Source organism: Pyrgilauda ruficollis, unplaced genomic scaffold, assembly GCF_017590135.1.
Source record: "Pyrgilauda ruficollis isolate IOZ18807 unplaced genomic scaffold, ASM1759013v1 scaffold123, whole genome shotgun sequence".
NCBI lineage: Eukaryota > Metazoa > Chordata > Aves > Passeriformes > Passeridae > Pyrgilauda > Pyrgilauda ruficollis.
In genome coordinates, this window is record NW_024510655.1 from 723,215 (window position 1) to 745,364 (window position 22,150).

A 22,150-nucleotide genomic window follows, 5' to 3' on the forward strand; every position below is an offset into this window, starting at 1 on the left:
AAAAAAAAAAAAAAGGGAAATAATTTGGAATACCTTTACTTCTCTTAGCTGAAACCTAGGGGCATAGGTCTCATCTTCCAATTATTTTCAATTTTCTCTTTTTTTCCAATGCAGGCCATGATCAAGGAGAACACTTCAGAACATGCTTTATTTTAAGATTCTGGATAATTGCTAAGAAATTATAATTTGGGACATAGGAATGCCCTCTTGAATCAAGACCAAAATCTTTTACTCCCAAACATATACACGGTATCCAGCATGAGTTGGTGAATTCAGTTAATAAGGAGGATTTTAATCTTTCAAAGTGTTTTGTGACATTTCATGCAAAGTTCTGCACTGACAATGACTCAACCACATATTTTGCAGCTGTTCATAGAGAACCTCCGTGCCCAAGGGAGAGATCTGGGCTGGGACAGACCAGAAACCCCCAGACCATCTCCAGAGAGGTCCGACCCACCAAACTGCCTCCTTCCCTTCCCACGGAGCCTGGAGAGGTCTGCTCCAGGACACATTTACAAACTCTCCATCCTAGGTCAGTGAGCAGCTCTAGTGCTGATGACAGAGAATAAACAGATTTGGTGTCCCTGTGGTGAAGTCTCTTGGTGGCACAGAACCCAGCACAGATGTAACACTGTGCTTCCCCTGTCCCGGCTGAGGGCACGGATGCCCTTGGAACAGGAAATGCTGCTGAGGGTCCTGTCAGTGGGAGCTGCTGTGCTCCTCTCATGGGTGGCTGCACTTCAGCAGGGCACGAAAACACCTCTGTTCTCACTCAGCCCAACACACTTCACCGGGCTGTTCTGGGATCCATGGCTCTCAGGAACAATTAGTCCCATTATCTGCCCTGTGGCCCACCCCAAAGTCAGCCCATGCCATCGAGTGCCAGAGGGTGGCACAAACGGTGTCACAGCGTGCCTGGGGAGGAAGGTCGGGGTGAGTGGTGTGATCACCAAATCAAAGAGCCAGACAACCATAAACAGACATACATATATAATATGTACAGTGGCCATGGGTGCATGTGCACCATGAAGGAAATCATCACATTTTAGACTGCAGGAAATGATCAAACTCTGGATTTTTTTAGTGACAAGTGTCTCTAACTAGCCAGCAAAAAGAACATGAAATGTCCAAATGTGGGCTGAATGACCTGGTGCAGATGTCAGCTGGGGTATTCTTCCCTTCTCAATTTCAGACACAAAATGCAAGAGCATTCTTTTATTTTCACTACATGCTGTGGACAGAAATTTATCAGTAGTGTTTGGTTTGGTTTCTACTTTTTCTCTCACTCCCCTCAGCTTTTCCAACAGATTCACTAGGACTAAAACACAGAGCTAAGGTACAGCCATTAATTCAGTCAGCAGAAATTTCCAAGCCTCTCGGTAGGAATGACCCAGGCTTTTGGAACAGACTGAGATAACGCAGTGGAAGGAGAGCTCTGAACCCTCCCAAATGCCCTCCATGTGGTGTTCAGTCCATGATCTGTGGTTTTTCACTGTGGAGTACTGCTAAGATATCTCCAAAAAGTGTCTAAGAAAGTTAAACCTGCTACCATTAATCAGAAATTCACCAGTGAGGAGGTTGAACCTCTGTAAGAAAACTACTGGGAGGCGCACAAATTGTTAGAGGAAGAAGTTGTTAGATCTGTTGAAAACCATTGCTCTGGTTACAAAATCAGACTGCCAGTGAGTCTGCACAGCAATTGGATTCAAAATATTTACTGCCAAAATTCAAGGTATGTAGTGATGTGGGCACAGGAACTTCCCTGGGATGCTGCACGCTGGCAAAAATCAGCTGGCCCATATGGAATATTAGAGGACTCCCCAGTATTCCAGCTGCAGGCACCTACAAACACTACATCAGGCTGTATTAATTACTGGCTTGCACTGGAAGCAAAGAAGGAGCTTGGGAAAGACAGGGAGAGGAGGATAATCATCATCAATGATAATATCAGTGGCAGCAGCTGTTTTTTTCCTTGCTCATGTTCCTGATCCCTAAAAGTAAGATGCTGGCTAGAACTGGGCTTTGGAAAGATTGATTATCAAGACTGCCAAAAGAAAAGTGCTCCTGCCACTCCTGTAACAAGGATGGGGCTGCTTGCAATCCAAATGATGGAAAATAAAGAGAGCTGGATGTTGCTGCTGCCAACTCCTCTGGTGCTGTCGGGGTGGGGAGTGCAGAGCACCTTCCCAGCAGTATGAGGGCTGGAGAAGGGGCCACTTCAGGACATGCACATCACAGGGTTGTGTGACAGCCTTGGCCACAGCACATGGCAGCTGCTACAAGATGGCTCCAGCAGCATCTGCACTCCTGGGGTCCTTCAGGCCAATGATGAAACTGTTGGTTCTCCTGGCCCCGTGAACCAGGGACACCACTGGGACTTTATCCACCTGATGGCCCCTGGCCACAAGAAATTCAATATCTTCTTCAGGAAACTCACCTGCAGGGATTTGAAAAGAGGAGTTGGTAACTGAAACCAGTGCTGCCTGTGATGCAAAGGTCTGTCTAACACTGCTGGGGCCTGCAGTGGGAGGAACCTGCCTGCTGCCCCTTTCGAATGTCCAAACTCAAAAATTAGGACCTTGTGAAGTTTCAGATTTAATTCCATTTTAGTTTCAAAGTCTACAGGGCACACTGCAGGACGGATCCTATTTAGATTTTCATCTGAAATGGGGAAGACCAGAAACTTTGGCTATTTAGTGTGGAATGAGAACCAAATTTCACTTATGGTTGGCTCTGGTGAAGTTTGGGGCAGTGTGAAAAACACCAAATAGACCAAGACTTAGAGTAACAAGGACAAGAGCTGACAGTACAGACTGCAGAGTGCCAGCACTGATACTGTGTTTTCAGCACTAGCAAGCTACAGGCTTTTCCACAAACCTTGCCTTTTTTCAAGGTGCTGGAATTAAGGGACATGGACAGAAAAGTGAAGGGACGTAATTCATGTCAGTGGGAATAAAGTGCAGGAAGCTTTGAGCACATGTCTGGGTGAAGTTGAGGCTGCAGTCTTGCTGAGTCAGATATTGTTCATGGCACCTGATCTCCAGAAGGATTTAAGGACAGGACAAGGCCACTGCCAGATGAGCTGCGACAGAGGGAAGGCTGGGCAGAAACACCTGAAAGAGCTTGGACAGGTGGTGCCAGAGGGGTCAGGAAGCATTTCCAGGACAAGAGGGAAAGGACATGGCTCAGCAAAGGCTCCAACCTTTGAAGAAGTTGAAATCTGATTTTTGTGTTCCTCAAAACCCTCCACACCCCTGGGGACACTAGAACATGGTGACCTGTGGTGCTTCCATTGCACTGTGCTAGGGAAATTCTGCTCTTTTCCTAAACTTGCTGGATTTGTGTCCATTTGTGCCCCAGCCAGTGTCCATACTCACTGTCAACCTGCAAGGTGTTGGACTGAAGCTGCGGGTGAAGTCGACCAAGTGACAAACTTTCACTCAGATTCTTGTTAAACGTTAAAACATTTACCAAAACCTGCAAGAGAATAAATTATCTTCAATAATAAAAAAAACCTATGAGAATAGGAGAAGCCAGCTTCCTGAGCACCCCCCAGATTGGTGGCTCCAACATCTGCACATGCAGCAGGCAAAGGAGATTTTGAATAATTTACTAAACTGCATGAACTGCTGCAGAGGTGTGCACACACTAAGAAGTCCTTGGAATGTGGCCTGTATATTGTTGCTTGTAAAGCAGGACATTTTCAGGATAGCATGGGCTTTTTGTCACATAGTTCCTGCAAAATAGCAGAGTTGTGTGTCTGGAACATGATGTAAGCTCTAAAGAAGTGTTTGTTACAGCCAAAAGCTCAGCATGTGACTTCTCCAAACAAAGAACTAGGAAGCAGTTCTTGGCTTTGGTTTTGCTCTGAATAATGCTTTCCAAAAGGTAAGAAAACTGGGAGCCCTTCTCAGGCTTTTCTTTTCAGCAATCCATTACTGCTATACATGCAATCAAGCTATTGGCAAGTACTTCACCTCCTTACAAATCATAAATTAATAGGAACAGCCCAATTTATATTCAGTGTTGAGCTGGAAGAATTCAGTTGGGAATGCCCTAAAAGGAGCTTTTCACGTGGAAAAGGGCTAATAGGCTGCCAGTTTCCTGCAATTCACCAAATAAAAAAATGCTCCTTTTTTTTCTTAATCATCCTTAAGATGAATTTTGAACAGGTATTAGAATGACAAAAGCCATTAAAGATTTTGCCAAAATGCTTCTCCTCTACAGCTATGAGTGGTGCCACTAGGAAAGGTGCAAGAAAAGTAAACTGGTAACCCTTAGAGATTTGAAATAACCCAAGTGTGGAACTGGTGACACCAAAGACTGAACCAGTAACCTCTGGCCACCAGTTTTGACCCAGCCTGGGACAATTAGGAAGGGAAAGGAGGGGACCCTACTCAGCCTTGGGTGAGCAGCTGCTCAGGGAGGACACGGCACCGACCTGGACGATGCCGCTCAGGGCTCTGTCCCCGCTGCTGGCTCCCAGGCACAGGTAGGTGCCACACATCCCCTCGGAGGGCCTCACGATGGTGGGCAGCAGGAAGGACCGCGGCCGCTTCCCAGGCTGAAGGAGGTTTTGCTGCAGTTGAGGAAAAGTTGCACCAAAAAATGTCAACAAGCCAGCTCTCCCACAGAAGGAACATGGAGCTCATCACCTCATTCTGAAGAAGAGGGTTTTACAATGCATAAGGCAGCCCTGGAAGCCAACGGCACAGGTCTGCATTTGTTTCTTTCCAAGACCTGAAGACATTTTTTCCTGCTACTTGTTACTTTTTAACCTGCAGAGCAACACTCATAAGAAACTGCTTAATACAAGTCCACATTGTTACTTAAAAGTGCATCTGGGCTGCAGGGAAAGTAGGTAACAGTGTTGTTTGATAATTCTGCATTGTAATAATAACTGATGGACATGGAGCCCTCTGTTTTCTCACTTTCAGTGGCTCACATAAAGAAAAATAGCAGCTTTCTACACACTGTTTTCTCTGTTATTAACAAAGCATTAAATAGTTCCCCTGTTGTGAAGATGAGAATAAAACTGGAAGAAGAAAAGGTATATAAAGAATTTGTCACGTCATTCATTACCGGCCTGGGAATGGAGTGGTTCATTGTTTTATTTTGCCAGAAGTCCAACATCTGGCTGTTCAGGAGGATTCCAGAGGGTGTTACTATGCCACTGCCAAAGGGACGATTCAAAGAACTGAAAAGAAACACAGGAAATTTAATAAAAATCATCCCAGAGATGTTCGTACATCGGGGCTTTCAAGGCTCCAACTTTCTGTCCCACCTTGTTTTGACAGAGATTCTTTGATGGTTCTTTAGTGCTGGTGAGATTGAGGAGAGACCAGTGCACTTAGGAGCAGGAGACACGTATGCCACAGCAGTCAGTCCCTCCCCGTGTTTGAGGATTCCCCTTGCTGAGATGGATCTGCCTCCATCAGTCCTACATTTGCCACCACCTCTCCCCAGGGAGCAGGTACAGGCCACTGCAGCCATGTTCCATTGTTAGAGGGCTCTAAGACTGCACAGGGCAGAGCAGCACCAGCCCACACATCTCAACCCCACTCTCCCATTCCTCTGCTGCAGGACTGACTGGGACAGAGCAGCCTGGCTGACCTGGGTCTGGTCCCACCCTGTCCTGCTGAACCGACTCCCTCCTCCCTGCTCCCACCCCGAGCTATAGTGGAGGGAAGAGGCCAAGCCTTTACCTCACCACGGCGACAATGAAGTCATCGGGGCCCATGACCAGGACCTGGCTGGCAGCGGCCCCGCTCTCCAGGGGGGAGTGAAGCATGGGCGGGAAGGACTGGGAGTCATTGATCAGCTGGCGCAGGGAATTGGCTTCTGATTTACTTCAGCAAGGAGGGAGGGAAAGAGGAAAGCAAGCTGTGAGCCTGGGGAGCTGGACGTGTCCTGGTGTCTCCACACAGCTAGGGCCGGGGGTCCCCGAGGGGCTGCATGAGGACAGGGGGATGTTTTGGCTCACCCTGAGGAAGGAAGGGGTGACAAGGTGGCTCAGTCTGCACAGAGAGGCACTCAGTCTGCCATGAACCCCCAAAGGCTCTGTCTACCCCCGTTTGCCCTCACCAGGAGTAAACCCACCCCCAATGGCCAAGGTGACAATCCCAGCTGAATGCCAGTCTTCAGCAGGAGGGCAGGTCAGGCCCAGCCCAAACAACAGCCATGGCTCAGCTTGGCTCTGAGGTGGGAAGCTGGGCTGAATCCCCAGGCCTGGCCTCTCCTGCACATCTGGATGTTCTGCAAGGTCCCGAGCCCCCCCGAGGGGGCAGGAAGAGGCAGAAGTGGCACGTGTGGCCATGTCCACAGGGATGGCTGTTTGTCTGACCCACTCAAAGGGAATGTTTAGAGGTGTGCCAAAGTGGGAGGAACCCTCAAGTTCAGGCTGGCTCCAGGAAACCTCTGAGTGAGGACATCCTGTGACCCATCCCCAGAGCCCCGTGCCTGTGATCAGCTGTGGTCCTTGTAAAAGAGTGAGCCCTGGGAGGACACTCAGGGTCTGACCTTTCCTTCATAAAACAGAGGGAGAAAAAGTTCAGGGCACAGCACACCCAAGAACAATATCCAACCCACACATCCTGCAACTGTCACCTGCCTGTCCTCCTCAGACATACCTCACCATGCCTTCTGCTGTGTGAGTGACAGACATGTCACCAGAGGGGTCTCCCAGGTTGCTCGCCAGACTCAGGGCTATTTTTAGTGTCTAAAGAAAGAAAGGAAAGAAAGGAGAAGAGAAGGAGAGGAATAGAGAGGAGAGGAAGAGAGGAGGAAGAGGGGGAGAGGAGAGGAGAGGAGAGGAGAGGAGAGGAGAAAGGAAAAACATTTATGTGGCCCTGGAAATACAACTTCTGATACTCCAAACTAGAAGAGGTATCTAGTGTCCTGGTGTGTTGGCTAAAGCTTATAAAGAAAAATTAGCAGAAGTCTGGGTTCTGGGAATACCTCAGTGCAAAGGGCTGCCACATGTGGGTATGGGAACCAAGGAGTCCAGCATGGCAAACTGTGCTGAAGGAGCCAAGTGAGCCAATCCAGCAGCATTTGTACAACCACAGAATCACAGAATCGTTTGAGCTGGAAAGGACCTTAAAGCTCACCACATTCCATCCCCCTGCCATGGGAAGGGACACCTTTCCATGTTTCTCCAACCTGGTCTTGAGTGCTACCAGGGATGTGGTAGCCACAGCTTCTCTGGGCAACCTCTGCTAGCAGTTCAGCATTCTCACAGGGAAGAATTTCTTCCCTATATCCCATCTAACCCGGCCTTCTGGCAGTGGGAAGTCACAAGTGCAACATCCCTGGCAGGAGCTAATGTCCAGCTCAGTGGTTCAGCCTCATTGCCTGCTGGCACACAGGGTCTCCAGGATGCCATTTACCTTCTCTTTCCATTCCTGAGTGGTCACCACAGCAGAGACCAGGCTGAATCCCAAGGGAGAGGGGATGCCGGGCTTGCTGCTGCCTCTGGACCCCAGCTCTGCTGGCCCACCAGTGTTGAGCAGAAATGAGCTGTTCTGCTCCCCAGCTGGCTGTAAACCATCCAAAGGGCTTGAACAGAAAGCATCAGTCCCAGCACACGTCAGGGAATGACGGTGCAAAAGGAGGAAAAGATCTGGTTTCTCAGACATGCAGAATCCTGCCTGAGCCAATCCATTGAAAATGGGAAGATGCAATTTCAAAGGACATGGTTTATCCAGCCCTGGGACCACAGCATAGCCAGGGCAGAGCCACAAGGAGAAAGAGAGCTGCTCCTCAGCCAAGCCAGCCTTGAGAGAGAAAGGCTGAGCAGAAACACACTCAACATTCAGCTTGCAGGTTGGGCCATGGTCATCCAGGATCCAGAACAGCCCATTCCCTTGCAGGAAGCCAGCGAGGTGTGACTGCTGGTCTGGAAAGTGCCACACAGCAACAGCTTCTCCTTGGTTATCAACTGTGTGGAGAGCAGAACGTGGCAAACCTCTGGAGAAGGCAGCATTTCCATGGAGCAGTGTCTTGACCACCACACCGTGTTGCGGGGACAAGGGCTTGGAGGCCAGGAAACAGCAGAGCATGTCCACCCCAGAGGTTAAGGACCTCTGAACCTTGGTCCTGGTTGTCCCAGGGCTGGATACCTGAAGCTGGCCTAGCACTGAACCTCAGCCACATGTTCAGCTGTGGGACCCTGGCAATCAGGGTTACACATCTCCTGAAGTGACTGCCTTGGAGCTGGAGGTTGCTGCTCCAGGATAACCAGCAGGTGAAACCCTTGGCAGAGGAAATAGATTCACCCAAAGCTTCCTGAAGAGAGCTCAAAAATTACTCAGGTGAGTCAACCTCCTGTGCCTCAGCACAGTGTGTAACGCCTCCAGTTGCTGCATTTTTGCTGAGACACTTCCAAGCACCCATTGTGCACCCATTGTCTGCTACAAGGATGTAGTTAAATCCTCAATTAAAATTCCCAGCTCATAAAGCCCAGCTCTGGATCTGTAAATTCCCAACTCATAAACCCCATCTGTGCATCTGTGGAACATCTAAATTACAACTCTGCTTACAGACAGAACACTTGCTCAACCTCCTGAAATCTGCAATGTTTTGTCAGGACAGTCCCAAATACGGGAAAAATTCTGGGCCTCAGAGATCAGGAGGCGGGCAGAAATGTAAACTTTTTTTTTATTATGAAGTATTGGGTCAGTTTTCTTTGTCATCACCATGTAGAGGCTTTTCTTGCAGCACACTTTGCAGTGCCCTCAGGTGCTCTGCAATGGCCAGGGCCACTGGAGCTACGAGGTGGAGGAACTTGATGGGACCACCCTCAGGTGCTGTGGGATCCTTCTGCAGTGATGACTGTATACAAGAAATGGACAAAGCCACAGTTTGTTCTGAAAATGCTCTTCCTAAGCAGGAAAGATCCTCCTGCTCAGCCTCTGAGACAGCAGCACTGCTCAGTTTTACACTTTAGCAGTCTATTTGCGCATTCTCCTCTGGGAATAGCCGACAAACATTTCTGTACAACCACAAAATAAATAAATCATTCTCTAGCAGCACAAGCAATTCAGCCAAATGTTGAACCTCCTCTTACCTCCACCATCCAGTGCAAGATGTTCCCTCTGGATCCTTGCCTTGTGATGTTAAAGCCCTCGAGGATGTTCAGTGCTGAGATCAGTGCAGGACCTGCATGTGGAGGTGGGGGGGTGAAAACAAGGTGCCCTGTAGAGGGAAGAGAAGAGGAATGAAGCTGCTTTTGTCAGACACCATCCAGTGAGAACACTCGTCCATGAGGACAGGGAAACCCTTCCAGATTCAAGGGGAAATAATAGAAAGCAACATGATTTGAGAAGGGTTTCCCAGATCATCCCTGTTGTATCTTTCTGTTTCTTCATGAAGGATGAAGGAAGCCCAAACAGGAATGCTTTATTGCCTCTGAAATTCAGTTCTCATTGGTTGGCTGTTGTTTTCTAGACTGCAGTAGGGTAGAATGGAGATGGAATCACATAAAACCAGAATGGTTTAGGTTGGAAGGGATCTTAAAAGTCATCCAGTGCCATGGGCAGGGACACCTTCCACTATCCTAAGTTGCTCCAAGCCCCATCCAACCTGGCCTTGGACACTTTCAGGGATGGGGCAACCACAGCTGCTCTGGGCCCTGTGCCAGGGCTTCACCTCCCTCACAGACAGAGATTGCTTCCTAACATCTATTCTAAATCTCTTCTCTTTTAGTCTGAAATCATTACCCTTGTCCTATCACTCTCTGCCCATGCTAAAAGTCACTTTCCCTCATTTTTTATAAACCTCTTTTAGATACTGGAAGGCTACCTAAAAAATTTGCAACATTACAGCTATAAGGAGGGTAAATGCAGGGACTGCTAGAAAAGACTGACATTTTAGAAACTTCTTGCACAAAGTTAGCTTTTTCCCTTCGGGAACTGCCTTTAGCTGTAGGTCCAGCTCCTATTGAGATGTTGCATCAAGATATGACCATGCTGCATCTTTAGACTTTCAAGGGAAAAAACATTTCAAAGAGCTGAAAATCTCCTGAGCCACCCATGATCCATCAGTGTCAGCAGGGAATAGCAGGAAACTCTTTGGAAGGCCTTTCTGCAGACATTTCAGCACAGCTTTGACTTTAACTCTTGCTCAATGCTGTTGCCACCCCTTGCAAGGTGAAGAAAACCTTCCCCTGGAGCTGCATGGAGACGGGTGAGCATGTACCTCGATAGATTGTGTGCACGGGGTCCTCCACAGTGACACTGTAATTGCTGAAATCCTCCTCCACCAAGACTCCTCCGTAGTTGTGGACCTGCATGAGAGCAAGCAGTGCACACTGAGCAGCTTGGGCCAAGGCTCTCTGTGCAACACACCCCTCACTGTCAAACACACTCCATTGAGATTCCTGAGCCAAGTGCCAGGTTCCTTAGGATACCCTGGAAATCTGTGCTTTCACAGCCCTGGTGACCTGGCTCACAGCTCAGCATCGCAGGAAGGCTCTGCACTCCCCTCCAAAAGCTCACCCACCCCAAGGGTGCTCCCAGGTCATTATGTCTGCCCAGGAAGATGGGGACTGGCCCTGCCCTGCAGCCTTCTCTGCCCTGGCTGGCAAACAGGAGTGTGTTAAGGGGTATTGAATACTGCCAAGATTATGGGACCAGGAGACAAGGAACTTGGCTGTAGCAGGTGGCCATCACTAGAAATATCAACTAAAAAATCACTGTTCTCACCCTATTTGAAATTATTTCATCTGACAGTGGGTCTACTGTAGCCTTGGTCTTCCTGTAAGATTCCTGTCAGAGGTACAATGTAGCAGGGTTGGTACAGGAAAGATGGGCCATTCCCTCCACTGCAGGTCCCCTGTGGTTGAGTGATGATGGAGATGAGGGAGGACTATCAGAGCGTGGTGGGGCACTGCCCAGGCTCCCCAGGGAAAGGGCATGGCCCCAAGGCTGCCAGAGCTCCAGGAGTGTTTGGACAATGATCTCAGGGAGAGGGTAGGATTGCTGGGATGCCTGCATGCTCTGATCTCTAACCCAGCTAGCTTCCTTGGCAGGAAAACTCCTCTGCCAAAACGGAATGAATCACTGGAGCAGGACAGCTAATGCAGAGCATGCTGTGGGGCCAGAATGTCAAGCAACCCCAAAGCTGCTAAAGATGTCTCTCCTACTTGGGATCCCTGTTTCCTGCCCAGAAAAAAGGCTGGTTGAACCCCAGGGCTCTACTGAGCCAGGACCTGGCTCCCCAGACCCAGCCAGTGGGGAATGGGGCATAAGGAGCAGAGAAAGGGGAATAAGCCCCAGTCAGCCACACACTGCAGAAATCCCAAATTCCCAAGAGAGCACTATTTTGTACCTGTGCCTGGAAGCAAAGAGTAGGTGTTTTGGAGCTGTTGTTTTCACCAGACGGATGCCCTCCCTGTGCTGGAACAACACTTTGTGAAGGCAGCACTTTGCTCTGCAACCAAAGCTGGAATTGTGCACTGGATCCCAGAGCTTGTCAGGAGGGTCTTTGATGTGGCAACCCTGGGCCTTGCTCCTCTGCAGGGAATTTGTGCTTCCCTGTGGCAGCCCCCAGGTCAGTGGAACATGGTGACAAAGCAGGGTTTAGCTGTGGAGATGCTCACGAGCTTGAGACTCTTCCTGCTCCCCACCCTTCACCTCTGCTATAGTTCAGGTGAAGTGTAGATTTCCAAACACAGAGCCCACAGATGTCTGAGGCTTGAGTGGAATGAACACATTCCAGATTCTAGATGAGCTATTGAAGGAGCATCACTTGAGCCATGGTGGCTCAATAAAATGGTGCCCCGACTGCCCCGACTGCAGCCACACAGATGTAAAAGTTGTTATGGGTTGTTGGGGGCTTTTTTCTTGTCTGTTCTGATATTTTATCCAGTGCACCTCTAACAGGAGTTAAACTAGGGCAACCCCAAATGCGACCAAGCCTTTCTAATCCTCTGCTCACAAGACTCAGTTTATTTTTAAACCATCTTCTTGGAGTTTTTATCCTACAATCCCATTAACCACAACAACTTGTTTCTCAACAGCCTCTTGTTCTGGGGGAAAAGGCTTTGTCACCCAAGTGAACAGAGCCCAGAGCCTAAATTTTTTTTTTTTTTTTCTTCCAGACTGTCCTGGTTATAGAGGAAATGGAGGTTTCACTTCTGTAGACTGGGGAATTGGCCTGTGTGTCACTCCTACCACTGCAGGGACAGGGAAGGAAAAGGAGGCATCTGTCCCCATCGTTGTGCTGGCACTTGGCTTATCTCCAGTTTGTCACCTTAAGCAGGTGGCAGCCCCAGGCCGGCAGGTGCCAGGGGCAGTCCTGGCTCACCTCAGAGATCATCTCCTGGGTCAGGTTCCCGCTGTAGAAGGCTGACACCCCTTCTGCCCCCAGCAGCTGCAGCACGGCTGCCAGGTCCAGGCGCCGGACAAACATCCCAGGCAGCAGGGGCTGCCCATCCGGCAGGAAAATCTCCTGGAATCGCTCAGAATAGTTCAGGTCCTTCAGTTCACTCAGGGCTTTGGCTGCAGGTGAGAAGGGGAAGGACATCCAGAAAAAACAGGGGTCAGGAAGGCACAAAGGACCTGGAGTCACTGTGCACTTGATGGGGATGTTAGAGGCCTGCTGCTGCCTCTGGCCCTATTGCAAAACTAGAGGGGAGTTGGATCATTGGTCCTTTGGAACTGGGAAAGAAACACAAAGAAACCCCAGCACACTTCCCTGCCTGGCCCTGGGCACTGCCCAGTGTGGCTGCTCTGCCCTGGCTCTGCCCAGCCATGGCAAAGGGCTCCCGTTTGGCTGCCACCACGCTGTTCCCTGGCAGACCGTGGCTCACACATTGCTCACCTCCCAACACCATTCAATCTCCATGCCCACAAAGCCCTGATTTCCCATGACTAACCCCCTCCATCCCCAACTACCTTGCACAGTGAACTGCCCTGAGCTGCCCAACAGGTACTCACCCAGGTCATGTGTGACATTAAAGCCATTCTGGGCGACACCAGCTGTGAGGCCCAGCAGCTCAGACCACGGGAGCCTGCCAAGGGAGAGAGGACAAGGAGAAACGGGCCTTGGAGGGGTGCAGTGGGGCAGGTGGTGGGCAGCAAGCACAGGGCTTGGCTCTGCAGTCAGAGGCTCCTGGGAGACCAGGCTGTGTGGCCAGCAGTGGCCAAAAGGAGCACTGAACTTTCAGTGCTTCTCCTTAACAGGATCCTGTCAGTGCTCCAGGATGTGCCCAAGAAGAATGGCAGTGCATGGATGGGGGAAGGGCTGTCTCAGCAGCAAAAGCTCAAGACAGGCTCTGGTCGTGAGCAAGGCATTCAGATCCCTCCATATCCCAACAGAGCACCAAGGACAGGCACACCTCTTAGGATCCAGCTAAAGAGAGAATGAAAATGCACAGACATGCGAGGCCATGTGATGCAGCTCTAACAGAACATTTATTGCACATCTTCTTAGCCAACAGGTCACATTGCAGAAAACACGACCAAGCTGAATTTTTTCTTTTGTACATGAAATAGCAAAAAAATAAACATCTCTTTCAACACAAGCCTCCAAGTACCTCTTAGCTAATGGTTTTGACTGGTGGCTGAGAACATGGTCTGATGGCAAGGGCTCATGTGCTCCCAGCTTCCCACAGGGACCCCAGGGCACAGCCTGTGCCAGCCTCGTGTCTTACCTGCCATGTAACTGGTGTGCCTGGTGCATTCCTAGGATCATGCCTGGCACCCCTACGAGCAGACCTGGCTGTAAAACAGGAAGGACAAAAAGGAAGAGAGTAGTCTCCTTTCCATGAGGACATGGGACATGTCCTCAACTTCAAGGGGAGGTGCAAATCATGTTTACTTTGGAATTATCTGCATATTTAGGAGAAGGGAAAAGTCTGTAGCAACACACTTTACTATGGAAGAAAAGGTTTGGGAAGGAGAGAAGCAAATTCAATCTTGTTCTCAACCCAGTTTGGTCAGGAGAGATAATTCACCAGGACAACCTGGGATTATGCTCCTTCCTGGGGCTCTTGTTCTTCCAGCACCCTGCTGCCACAGAGATGTACCTCTGTACTCCCCAAAGCTCTGCATGCATTTTGGGGCTGATAAAGAAGTGCTTTCTCTAGATTCCCTATGTGTGTAGGGCCCAGGATCTCCTATGATGAGAGAGACCTCTTGCTGCTTTGCTGGGCATCTGCCCCTCAGCCTGAAAGTTGGAGGACGGAGAGCTGGAGACAACAGCCCTGGAGACAATGGCTGTGGGATACTGGTTCTCACCTTAGTGTCCTGCTGCAGGTCCCCTTCCAGTGGGATGCCCAGGGGAGCCACCTCACGGAAGTCGATCACCCAGCTCCTGTTCTTGCGGATGTCGTGGACCAGCATCACCCCGCCCCTGCGGCGAGAAAGGGTCAGGGCGTGGCACCGGCTGCTCCTGCAGCAGCTGCGGCCGTGTAGCTTGGGTGCGCTGAGTGAAGCCAGGGCCGGTCCAGTGACACAAGGGGTTCTGTGCCAGGTCACCAGCCCCAGCGGGGCCACGGGGTGGCCAGAGTAGCAGCAAATGCTGCTGTCCTTCCTTAGGACACACACCAGGACAGCCAAGGTAGGGTTTGTGTGGGACACAGGCAGCCCTAGGCTGAGCCTGGTGAGGCTGGAGCAGTCCCTGCCTGCCTGGTCCTGGAGCCACTGGCTCTGTTCCACCACCAGGTTGGGACCATCTGGGATTTTCTTTCTAATCGGAGCAGTTTTGCAACAAAAAAGGGTGTTTGCTTACAGCAGCAATGGGTGGTGCAGCTGGAGCAGTGATCAGGTGGCTTTGGTTTATGCAACACTGCTAAGCCCTCCTGCAGAGTGAGGAGCACCAGGCTCATGTGGATGCCACCCTGAGGTCTGGGAGAAGGACACCCCTCCCTGGCAACTTCCTGGAGCTGGGCTCTGGACCTCAGCCTCAGGAGCAGAGCTTGTGGAAGGCAGGACTTGGGCTCTGAAAGCACTGGGACTGAGTCCAGGGTGTTTGTAGCTCCTGGCGCAGCACACGTGGGGCTGGGATGCTCCCTGCAGCCACTACAGCAGAAACAATTCCCTGCCTGGGGGTCTCTGTCCTGTGCTGACAGCACAGAGCACAGGAAGGGTCACTGTGACAGATGTGGACACATCCACTGCCTGATGCCAGAGGCCTGGCACCACACCCTGAGCCTGGCACTGCCACGGTGGCATTTCTCAGCTGCAGAGGGACTTTTTACAAGGGCAGATAGTGACAGAACAAGGGGGAATGGCTTTACACTGACAGAGGGCAGGTTTACATCAGGTATTTGGAAGAAATATTCCTCTGTCTAAGGGGGAGGTAGGGGAACCAGGCACTGGTGTAGGCTGCCTCATCCCTGGAAGTGTCCAAGGCCAGGTTGGATGGGGCTTGGAACAACCTGGGATATGGAAGGTGTCCCTGCCCATAGCAGAGGGTGGGACTGCATGGGCTTTAAGGCTTCTCCAACCCAAACCAGTCTGGGATTCTGTGAAACCACTCCCTTGAGGACACCTGAAGACAAGAGCAGAGGGTGAGTGCCCCACACTTACCCTCCCAGCCCCGAGGTGTGGGGGTTGACGATGCCGGCGCAGAGGGCCGAGGCGATGGCCGCGTCCACCGAGGAGCCGTGCCTGGCCAGCACGTGGGTGCCCAGCGCGGTGCAGCGCGCGGCGTCTGTCACCACAGCGCCGCGGTGGAACAGCTGCCAAAAACGAGAGGGCACAGCTGGGCAGTGCTGCTCCTGCCCGCCTCTGCACCCACCGATGTGGCACCTGAGGTCTGGGGCCAGCGCCAGGGCCGTGGCTGATCCAACAAATGCCAGTGGAAACGTCCCTGAGCACATCCTTGCCCCAGGGCAGCTGCAGGTAGCCACGGCCACCAGTTCAGACAGCTTTCCACGCTCTGTGTGCCAGGCTGGGGGGCCACGTCTCCCTCTGCCCCTCATCAGCCCAGAGCTGTCCCTGTGCTGCAGCCAGGCAGTCACCAGGAATGGGGATACAGCTGTAAAGGATGCAGCAGGCCCCCAGGACCACAGCTTGTTCTTGTCCTTGTGCCAGAGCTGTGCTAATGCAGTCACATGATATTTTAAAGAGTTGATTTTCATCCCTATGGCACAAATTGCAGCAACTCAACAAGAACCAGGCTGGCCTGGGGTCATGCAAAGACAGAAGGGTCATGGCAGCACGTGGAGATGGTGATGGTAACTCCTGGCTGACTGTGACCCTGGCAGAAGTTCTGCAGGAGAATCCAACCCTGTGGGCATGCTGCCTTGGCTGTGCAATCTAGCACTGGGCTGTAGGAGAGATTATCAGGAGGTTCACCTCTGTTTTCAGCTACTTCCCTGCTTAGTCCTGGGTGAATCTTCCAGAGGTGAATCTGGGCATGTATGCCCACAATCCACAAAACTCTACAAGTGGACAAGATGCCTACTGTTTAACTAAGGATTACTTCCTGAAAGCACTCCCATCTGGAGTCACAGCAGTGGGGTTGTCTGTTCTCCCCCAGCAGCACCCCCAAACCTGCCTGATACAGCCCCCCACACTCTGGCCATGCAGCAGGCTATGAGAGTCTGGCTTGTCTCTCCAAGCACAACCTCCAGGTGCAGGAAAAGGCTTTCAAGCCAATTTGGGGTGCACCCAGGGGGAAACTGAGCACCCAGGGCCTCACTGACACCAGCCATGGCTCCCCAGTACTCCACTTGCCAAACTGCTGACCAGGAGGAAAGTCGGGGAGCTCTCCCATCTTTGGAGCCAAAGCCCAACCATAAAGCCACTGTTTTGTCTTACCTGAGGGTCCCCAAAATAGATCTGCATGATGAGGGCCACAGTGACACCTGTGGCGAAGGTCAGGCAGGCGGTGATGATGACGGTCAGCCCATCCTGCCGGCAGCTGCAATCTCCTGAGAAGGGGTCCTTGCTGGTCTCCTGCAGAGGGGACACATCCTGGCTTCCCATCTCTGAGGAGGACGAGGGCAGGCGCTGGAGACGCGCAGACTTCAGGAAGGAGTCTGGGTCTTTGTGGGCAACAGGGAGAAAACAGGTGTGAGTTATTGAGCAACTTGGGGCTCTTATTGCAGAGTTTACCCAGCACTAACATTACACTGAGTCCCTTCCAGCATAGCTATCACCTTCCCTATTGATCCCAGCTGTCAGGAGCCTTTCTGGCTCAGATACTGCTTTGAGTCATTTTACTGATCCTTTTCTTTAGCTCTGGTTATTCCAAACTGACTTCCCTGGAGATTGAGAGAGATGAAAAACCCTTGAATTTTTACTCCATTTCAGTCCATTCATCAGCCTTCAGTGACAGGTCCTCCCTTATGCTCCATCTGGAGGGATTCTTAACACAGCAAACAGGTCTTTGAAATGCAGCAGGACTGAAGAAGAGGAAATTAAGATATGAAAAAGATGCAGCAGCTTTACTTGGAGCTGTGATTGAGCTAAAACACCTGAGCAAAGCAGAGGTAAAGCAAAACATTTGGCCTGGGCACAGAAAATCCCTCTAGGGAAGCGAGGGCAGAGAGGAGCAAACCTGCAAACCGGAGGCCTTGGAACATCCGCTCGCTCCTCTGCAGGAAGGACTCTGCTTTAATTCCTTGCTTCCTCTGGCAGATGAGGCCCACTCTGAAATGAAGCCACACACTGGACACCCAGCTCCAAGATGGCAAAGCAGTGGGGCAGGTGTTTGCTGGACCTCAGCAGGATGAAAAAGTCTCGGTTTTGCTCTGAAAGATGCCTTGAATTTCTGTGAGTGTCAGCTGCTGCCCTTTTGCTGGGAGGACACCGGCTAAGCATGCCCTGGCCATCCCGTTGCTGCCAGGCACACGGAGCTGCTGGGGCAGCTGTGAGGTCGTGCCCGTCCCTCATGAAGGGAACCAAGTAGCTCAGGGCATCATCCAGGGCTCCTGGAAGAATTTTTTCAGGGGTTGCAGTACTCTGTGCATCCATAGTGGAAAAAGAGGGGCACCAAGAGGAAGAGATTGTGCCTCCATACAAATGTTTCCTGGGTTTGGAAAGGGAGAAGGGGAGCGAGCAGGAAAGCCCACATCCCCCCATCAACTGCCTGTCTGTCTGGTCTGGCAGGTGCTAGGTATCACTATGGGCACTGCCAGCCCAGTCTTTGTCATGGCATTAACCTGACCTGGCTGCAGCTCTCCTGAAGCCAGGGAGGGAAGGAGTTTTAATTTCAGTGATGTTGCAACCAGGAGTAAACTCCCACAGCCAGGGAATCCTCTCAGGGTGAATTTAATCTCATTTGTGCTGTGGTGGTTTAGGAGTGGGACTGGGAAAGGCTCAGCTTTTGCAGCCTGAGTGTCTGAGCACACAGAGCTCCTCATGGGGCCTGGTCTAAGTGAACTGGACTGAGCAGGAGGACTGGCTGGTGGCCTCAATGGGGACCACAACAGGCCTGGCAGGGGCTGCCATTGGGGTGGGATGTCACATACAGCCTCTGGCACACAAGAGTGAGGCCCCAGCCCCACCTGCAGGGAAACGGTGAGGAGTGAGCTGGACTCCAGGACACCACCCCTCCGCACTGGTGACAGGCCAGCCCAGCATGAGGGGACACGAACACCTAGGAAGCAACTGTAGAAGAGGGCAGACCACAGCCCTCCCACCATGAAGCACCTCCCCATTCTCTGCCTCAGACATCCTATTTTTAGTCTCTGTGACCACTGGTGTTGCACAGGGGCGCCAGAGCCGCGGTGTGGGGACGGGAGCAGCTGGAAGGGGTCACATGGGAGCAGAAGCAGCCTGCACAGCCAAAGCACAGCTGCCCATCCTAACACCAATGTGCATGCTTTGAAAAAGAAGCCACCAAATCCCACTTGGCTTCCGTGGGGCTGTGAAGGAGTCACGGCTTTATGGAGGAGCCAATGCTTTGGAGAACTAGGGCCACCTGAAGTCTGGAGCTGCTGCAGAGGAGACAGCAGAGACTGGAGCTGTTGGTGGGCTCTGCAGGTGCTCCTGCAACAAGTGTGAGGAGAGCAGCAGCTCTCTTCTCCAGCCACCTCACCTGCAGGTGTTGGCACTGCCAAAACTGCACCAGATTCTGGCTGTGTGACAAGAGACCGCATGCTTCCAGGAGAGCTGCTCCCACACTGCTGCAGGCAGCGGCTTTGCCTCGACAGTCAGGAGAGCACAGGGTGGGAACAGGCAATGGGAGCTTCACCCGTGGGCATGATGGGACAGGGCAGAGGATAAGGGGAGCCTGGGGCTGTGCAAACATGGGCTTGGGGGCTGACAGGCACCTGGACTGGGAACCAGCCCCAGGGGGAAGGGCAATACCGCTTGAAGACACAACATGAGGGAGAAACAGCATTTCTCTCAGCTACAGAGGAGAAAACAATCAGTTAAATATAGGCAGAGGATTTTCTCACAGATCAAACGATCACCTGACTTCATTCCAGCTGAGCACCGGAGGGATGAAGCATCCCCGACTGAGGGATGTGCAAAGAGCACCCCACGGTGGGGGGATGCTCAAGGAGCATCGCAGGTGGAGGGATGCTCAAGGAGCATGCAAGGAGGCCATGCACAAATGATCCAGGCTGGAAGGCCAAGCTGGCTGTGGGAGAGCAAATTCCAGGCTGCCCTGGGAAGCTCTATGCCGAACCCCCGGATCTCTGGCTGCCTTCCGTCCCTCAGGGTGAAGGCGGGGCCGGAGCGCAGGGACGGCGGGAGCCGGGGAGCCCCGCTCCGGGCGCGGGGCCGGGGCCGGGGGTGCCGGGGGCCGCGGGCGGGCTCTGCCGCCGCCCCTCACCCGTGTCCTGCTCGCCCAGGAACGCGTCCTCCTCCTTGCGGGCGCGGAGGCCGCTCTCGGCCGCGCCGCTCGGCTCCTCCTCGGGCAGCCGCGGAAAGCTGGTGATGCTCATGTAGTCCACGGGCGAGCCGGCGGCCAGGGCCCGCTGCCGGCCCGGCACCGCCTCCGGCACTGCCATCGCCGGATCACCCCGAACCGGGTCACGCCGAGCCGGGACCCACAGCCGCCCGGGCCGGGCCGGGCCGGGCCCACCGCTCCCGGTCAAACGGAGCCGCCCCGCGCCGGCCGGGCGGAGCCGCCGGAAGGGGCCGGGCTCAGGGGCGGCTCCTCCCCGGTGCTGGGGGCGCTCCGGGCCGCTCCGGCAGGCGGGTTTGTCCGGGGTACCGCCGCGGCAGCCAGCACCGGCCGGCGGGGTCGGGCGCGGCTCGGGACGGAGGGCCCGGGCCTCGCTCCAGCCGGGGCTGCTCCATGGCCCGAGGTCCCCTTCGCCCCTGGCCCACACAGGGAGATCAGCCCCGGCCACACCGCACCAGGCGGGTTCCGGGCCAAGCCTCCGGGGAGCTGGATCCGAGATTCCTCCGTCCGCCTCCAGAAGGCTGGAAGAGTTTTCCAGGGGATGTGCATGCACATTATGTCGCTGCCACAGCCAGCCCGTAGCAGGGGGCTCACATGTCACCCTTGTCACGGGGCAAGGGGGCACCATCAGCAAGAGATGCCGTGACATTTCCCCAGAGCGGCCGGGTGTTTGCTCTCCTACAGCCTTCCTTCCATCGCTGGCTGCTCGTGCGTGTGGCCCTCTGGGATGAGAGCTGGACACCGAGGTTCCCTCCACAGCACAGGGGGTTTGGGTTGCCGTTTGCAGGTGCACCTGGCCAGGCTGACCTGGCACTGGTGGCTCCCTGCTCCTGGCTCCAGCAGCACCGGCACAAGTGTCAGGAGGGGCTGAGGCTGCTGGGCAGCACAGGGAGCCAGCACAAAGGCGGGGGGAGCTCAAATGGGGGCACAGGACCAGCTGTGCCTGGGGCAGGCCTGAGCTGTGGTTACCAACAGCTCTCATTTGGCAAAGAGTTGTGGTGGACTTAAATGCATTAGGGGCCTGGTGTTTCTGAGATCAAATTGGCTGAAACATTTAAATTTTCCCCTACACTTCTTCCAGAGATAGACCTAAAAACCACCAGTAAAATAACTGTAAGATGGAAGATGTTGTTTCTCTCCATGGTCCAAGTTTGTGAAAATTCCTTATCCCTGCAGCAACACTGGCCTCTCTGGACTTGGCACACAAATTTGTCTCTTTGGCTGCCAGATCTGAAAAATCCACCTACTGCCCCAATGTATCCTGGACATCTGTTGTTTTGGGAAGCAGAGCATGTGGAGTGCTGTTTGGATCTGGGGAGGTCACCTGACAGGTACATGTCCTACTTTCTCATCCTCCAATGAGCCAGCTAATCCCCTGCATGAGCAGCTCCACTGGGTCAGTGCTCCTCAACACAGGAACTTGTAAATCTTCCTTTGCTGAGGCACTGGCAAGGTTTTGGTCGTGCCTCCAGCAGCCCGAGGGCATCATGACCAATGCCAGCTATAGTAAATAAATAAATAGGAATAGGGACAGGAGTAGGATAGTTTGGCTTTTGCAAACCAAAGTCTCAGCCTGCTCCACTTTCAGGCATCTGTCCAGTCTCCCCATCCCCAGCAGGTGTAAGGGTTTCTTCCCCAGCATTGCATTTTCAACAAGGCCAGGAGCTATGTCCATACTGCATCCTCTTCCACCCACTGCCTGGCAGAGGATCAACCCACCGACCCCGCCTCTGCCTCTCTGGTGTTTAAGACAAACCCAAACCAACTGGCTGCAGCAGGAGCAGCCACCTCAGCCCCTCTGGCCAGTGACGTGCCACCACCCTCGGTCATGTCACGGCTGGCTCCAGCCTGACCGGCCCCTGGGGATGTGGTGGGGCAGAAGGTCAGAGCCGCGGTAAGGGAAGGTTAATGTGGCTCTGTCCTACCGCAGATCACATCCCACAGGCTCTGGAAGGAGCCACGCTGGGGGGCAGTGGAGTCGCTCCTCAGAGCTGCAGGTCAGCAGTCGGGGACTCTCCCCGAGGGTCAGCACGAAGCTCCTCGAGGCCGAGAGCCCTCAGCTCCTTGCATTGGGATTGTGCATTCCAGGGGACCCTTCTGAAATCTTGAGAATTCATACAGTCAGGCTGTTCCAATTCTACTTCACAGCACAAATCTGTTTTCATATGTTGGCTGAGGTTTAATTGGTTTATCTAGTTTAATTGATTTATAAAAGAAGTTTATTTTAATATATTGTGTCAATGTTACAAGCTTCGTGATACCTGTGGGCAGCTGAAAGCCAACAGCTGTGAGCACAGTCTTTGCAAGCTTGGAAATCGACCTGGGGAACTGCAGAGAT

The 22,150-nt window shown here is 52.6% G+C and overlaps 1 protein-coding gene across 1 annotated transcript; it reads right to left on the reverse strand.

Moving 5' to 3' along the window:
- Positions 1-975: 975 nt before the first annotated feature.
- On the reverse strand, positions 976-20,471 carry GGT7 (gamma-glutamyltransferase 7). The gene is made up of 15 exons (XM_041490496.1): positions 19,738-20,471; positions 16,770-16,996; positions 15,534-15,685; positions 14,241-14,355; positions 13,655-13,722; positions 12,939-13,012; positions 12,307-12,500; positions 10,198-10,285; positions 9,068-9,195; positions 6,630-6,718; positions 5,706-5,849; positions 5,083-5,197; positions 4,442-4,579; positions 3,378-3,477; positions 976-2,437 (listed from the first exon to the last, which is right to left on the reverse strand). Exons 1-15 carry the CDS (start codon positions 20,459-20,461, stop codon positions 2,277-2,279), a joined length of 2,517 nt encoding a protein of 838 aa, XP_041346430.1. The 5' UTR covers positions 20,462-20,471; the 3' UTR covers positions 976-2,276.
- Between the last annotated feature and the right edge of the window lie 1,679 nt (positions 20,472-22,150).